The 4,887-nt window shown below is 37.9% G+C and overlaps 1 protein-coding gene across 1 annotated transcript; it reads left to right on the top strand.

Moving 5' to 3' along the window:
* Nucleotides 1–748: 748 nt before the first annotated feature.
* LOC149181191 (uncharacterized) lies at nucleotides 749–3,068 on the top strand. Its single transcript, XM_089416482.1, has one exon. The coding sequence runs from the start codon at nucleotides 772–774 to the stop codon at nucleotides 2,662–2,664; it is 1,893 nt and encodes a 630-aa protein (XP_089272608.1). The 5' UTR covers nucleotides 749–771; the 3' UTR covers nucleotides 2,665–3,068.
* Nucleotides 3,069–4,887: the final 1,819 nt, after the last annotated feature.

Below are 4,887 nucleotides of genomic sequence, written 5' to 3'. Positions count from 1 at the left end.
AAAGAAAACAAAAAGGAAGGAAAAAGAACTCAATTAAAACTAGAAGATCATAGGATTAAGAAGGAGAAAGACTAAGAAGAAAGGGTTGGGATGCAACAGCGACTAATTTTCCATCTGTCATCCTTGTTTAGATTGTTGGCTTCCCTAAACTTAAGGTGATGAAAATGAGAAATCTTCGCAATGACCTTAGCCTCCTCAATACATATATGACGATTTGTCTTCTCAACATATTTTTGAAAAGCTAGTTCTCTTGGTTGACATCCCCGTGTTTCACCAAATTTATAGACCAATAGATATCAACAATATATATGAGTATCATGAAGTTTAGAGAGTACCAACAATATACGAGGCTCCACGAAAACACAAAATCACGTAAACACCTTTCATATCATAAAAATGATAGTAAAGATATATATACCTAACCTTAATCCTAATATTTATAAATGAAATAAGTATGATGGTTTGTAGAAAATATAGATTCTCATTTAACGTATCAAATTCACACATTGATACTTTTACTTACTGATTTAGTGAAAATATGATGGTGTTGTTTTTGTAGGGACTTTCTGAATTTGTCTTGGTACAATTTGTCCATTCCAGAGAATTTGACTACCAGTATTCTCCGCACAAATTTACAAATTTGTATTGGTAAGTAGTTTGTCCATTGCAGCGAAGTTGACTCCCAGTCTTCACCACACAGATGTCAAGCTTGTGTTGATGTATTGATATATATGTAAGGGAAGCGAAACCAAATCCAAACACCAAGCAACCATGGTTCGCCTTTCTTCCGAATCCAAATTGTTCAGCACGCTCCTCTTCTTTATCCTAGGTCTCTCGCTGATTCTTCTTCAGTCCAATGCCATCTCTGACGAAGGGAAAATCCTGCTGCAAATAAAAGAGATGAATTGGATTGACAAGCATCATGTTTTGAGCAACTGGAATTCCTCTGATGAAAATCCGTGTGGTTGGAATGGAGTATTTTGTAATATTCCATTCAATGTTGTCACCAAAGTTAATCTCTCCAACGCTTCCATTGCAGGAAGGTTGACTCCTGCTATATGTGGCCTCCACAATCTCACAGACTTGATACTGCGCTCGAACCATTTCCAGGGTCCATTTCCCGATGGATTGTTGGCTTGTAGCCATTTGCAGACGCTGGATTTGTCAGATAACATGTTCGTCGGAAGCTTGCCGCATAACGTCTCTGCACTGCCAGGTGAGTTGAGTCATTTGAACTTGGCGTCTAACAATTTTTCTGGAGATATTCCTCCAGGCTTCGGCATGTTACCGAACCTGGAGATACTGTGGCTCGATAACAATCTGTTGAGCGGTTCAATTCCTGCTCTTCTCGGCAATTTGACGAAGCTGGAGAGTATGGATTTCTCTCAGAATCATCTATCGGGCAACATTCCCACAAGTTTGATGAGGTTGTCGAAGATGACAGAACTATATCTCTGGGAAAACCAGTTGTCTGGAGAAATCCCCCATAATATTGACGAGCTGAGGAGCATACAAACTCTGGACTTTTCAAGTAATCAGCTGAATGGAACAATTCCTGAAACAATTGCAAATTTGGCCCATTTGGAAACCTTGTCTTTGTGGGAGAACAACCTCACGGGGTCCGTCCCTGCACAGCTAGGAATGCTAGTTAACCTCACAATCTTGGATCTCACCAGTAACAAGCTTACTGGGCAGCTGCCACAGAATCTGGGCTCAAATTCTGGTCTTTCGCTTGTTGATGTTTCAGAGAACAATTTCAGGGGTCCTCTGCCTGCACATCTATGTGAGGGAAGAAATCTTTACGCGTTGGTTATATTTTCAAACAATTTCAATGGGAGCTTGCAGTCCTTAGAGTCTTGCAACAGTCTGCAATACGCACAGCTGTATGAAAACCAGCTAAGTGGTGAGGTTCCTCTGGCATTATGGAGCTCTCAAAACCTTATCGAATTGAAGCTCTATAATAATATGTTTGAAGGCCAGATTCCTGAACAGATTGGGAGGGCAAAGGAGCTGAAATGGTTACAGATCTCCAACAATCTGTTCAGCGGAGTCATTCCTTCACAGATTGGACAGCTGAGTAAACTCGTCAACTTTAGTGCAAGCAATAACCGACTCTGGGGACCTCTTCCTGATGAACTTGCAGGTTTGCGTAATATCAGTAGCCTCCAGCTTGATCACAATTTATTGTCTGGGGAAATTCCGAAGGGAATAATGTCAATGGCAGTTCTCTCTGAGCTGAATCTTGCCAACAACCAGTTAACGGGAGAAATTCCTGCATGGTTAGGTTCCATGTCAATTTTGGACTCTCTGGACCTGTCAAACAATCTACTGGAGGGGGGTGTTCCTCCTGAATTGGGGAATCTGAGGTTGACCCTTTTCAACGTATCTGGCAACCACTTGTCTGGCACAATTCCACCCGCTTTACAGGTTCGGACATTTAAAGATAGTTTTCTCGGCGATCCCAATCTCTGTGGTGATCCAGCTCTGCTTAGGGTCCGATCGTGTTCTTCAAAGAAAAGAGATGCATTATTACCGGTAATTTTAGTCCCAATAATAGCAATTGTATTGCTTTCATGTTTGGTTTATGTTGCTTGTTTCAATACCCATACCAAACTCAGCAATTTCTTTATAACCAAACCTGCAAGCAGCTCCACGCCTTGGTAAACGACATATTTTAACTTTATGGAAGAGTCCAGCAATAAGTGGCAGATGTAAATATGCTTGGAGTGGGAGAGAATAAAATTGATAAAAGGGTAACAGGGTTGTTGTGAGGGGCCATGCTCTGTAAGCCACCTGCGAGTGCCCCATGGTTACTAAGCTCTCTCATTTCTGTAATGAAATTGCAGTCGTAGTCTGCGTGGGTCGCATCATCTTGTCGTGATATTGTTAGAATAGTCGTCAATAGCACGAGGACCGTGCTTTAGTCTTTACAGTTTCTTTCTTGCATAGTGTAATATCCCTGATTTTCTAAAGAGAGTTATGGTGTTTAAAGTAAGTCATTTGGACTTTAGAATTGGGAATTTATGAGAGTTTTGGAATCCTCCTATTTAATCAGTGGAGAATCCCCATCCAAGTTCATAGTTTTCTTTTAGTTTTCCTATTAATTGAAGGCATGACTTTCTAGTTTTAAATTAGTGAAATATATTTTTATAACTTTTTTTATGTTATGAATGCTAAAATAAATCTCTAAATAGTGCAATGTTCGAAGTGTCAATATCACCTTTATATGGCTTGATGTCAACCATTGCTTCCATGTTAAATAAGGACTATAAATGGTTCACACCACTTGAATTGGGTTGTTCTCTTTTGATTTCTTTCCTAGACTCCTCCTTTGGTTCTTCATGTTTCCCCAATTTACCTTATGATCTGACCTTTAAGCTGGAACCTCTATCTTCTCTAATTCCAATCTTGTTCACCAGAGCCACCATAAGGATGTTCATATTATGGCTTACTTCTGCAACCTACTTGTCCAGGCTTAAGAACCTCTCCTCTCCTTGATCTCAAGGGTTATTAATAAATTAGTCGAACATGGCTATGGTTTTATGACTTTCATGTTAACTAGTCTAGACCACTTGCAACTTCCCATAATATACAAAAAAAAACTTTCTCTTATACCAATATGATCCATAAATTATTTTGGATACTCCTTTCGACAATTGATCACAACATATTTGATAATAATTTATCGAAATCTGTACTACAAGGGTTACTTGTTCCTTAGATTTTTGTATTTACTAAGTTATTGTTTTCTACTTACGCATCCAAAATATAAAAATGCAAAAAATAAAGAACATTTAAAAAAAATCACTCACAAAACCAAAATAACAAAAGCACATGATCTAGGAAATTTTTTCATCAGGAAACCCAATAGGAAGGTTAGGCTCCTCTCCTTTCTCTTTCTTTGAATGGGAATGGTGCAAATACAAAATGTGAGACCTGTGGTCTACGCACTACTAAAGAACACAAACCATCTCCATTTTTTCCTCTCTTTATCCACTCTGAGCTACTCTATTCTATTATTGAACAAAATGCACTCAAATAGAATGGAAGCCCCTTTCATCTTAATGGTTTGGCTATAAGATAGCCCAATAGCCTACCAAGTGTTAAATTTGACCCATTCTATCCTCAATATGGGTTTCAACTTAACTCTTCTAGAGTCTCCTTCATCATGGTCATGTGGCTAGCACCTTTTCCATGAGTAATAGGGATGATGTGGCATCCTCTCAAATCATGTGGGAAAAACATGAAGGTCAACATTTAAGTGAATAACTTTTGCATGTGGGCTCCATATGAGGTATTTCTTGTGCCATTGTAAACGAATATAAGTGTAGAATAACACTATGGGGCTAGAACTATTGAGAGCTTCTGGACACCAAAAAACTTTAGGAAATGCCTTAAACTACATTTATAAGGTTTAAAACCCAAATTCGCTAAATTAGGACTTGTCGGAAAAAATGGTCCTATAAGATGATTGTTCTCATTTTTCCACTCTAAAAGTATCAAGATGGATGAAATATAACATAATATCCAATTTGAATCAATGTCACAACAAAATCCCTAGTAATGCTCAATGAAAGGCCATTAAACTTAAATATTAGGAATGGAGACTACATTAGCACATCAATTTAACATGATATCAATTTTAAAATAAACTTTTTTTATCTACATATCAAGCCTATAATAATTTCAATGATCCTTTCAATCTATAAAATGCACCGGATTGAATACTTGGTTATATGTTTTTTTGGTTGGTTTTATTTAATTTATTATTGAATTTTACTATTTGATTTCTCATATTGAGTGTCCCCACACAAAGTGGAAATTCTATGTAAATGATCTTTAAATTGAAGATTTGCAAGAGTGAGATAGAAACTCCATGGTTAGTAG

This window comes from Pinus tabuliformis, chromosome 3_2, assembly GCF_031772625.1.
Source record: "Pinus tabuliformis cultivar Carrire ecotype Pingquan chromosome 3_2, CPIR1, whole genome shotgun sequence".
Classification (NCBI taxonomy): domain Eukaryota; kingdom Viridiplantae; phylum Streptophyta; class Pinopsida; order Pinales; family Pinaceae; genus Pinus; species Pinus tabuliformis.
Note: the sequence above shows the minus strand (reverse complement) of the source record. Positions and strands in the feature narration are given on the sequence as shown.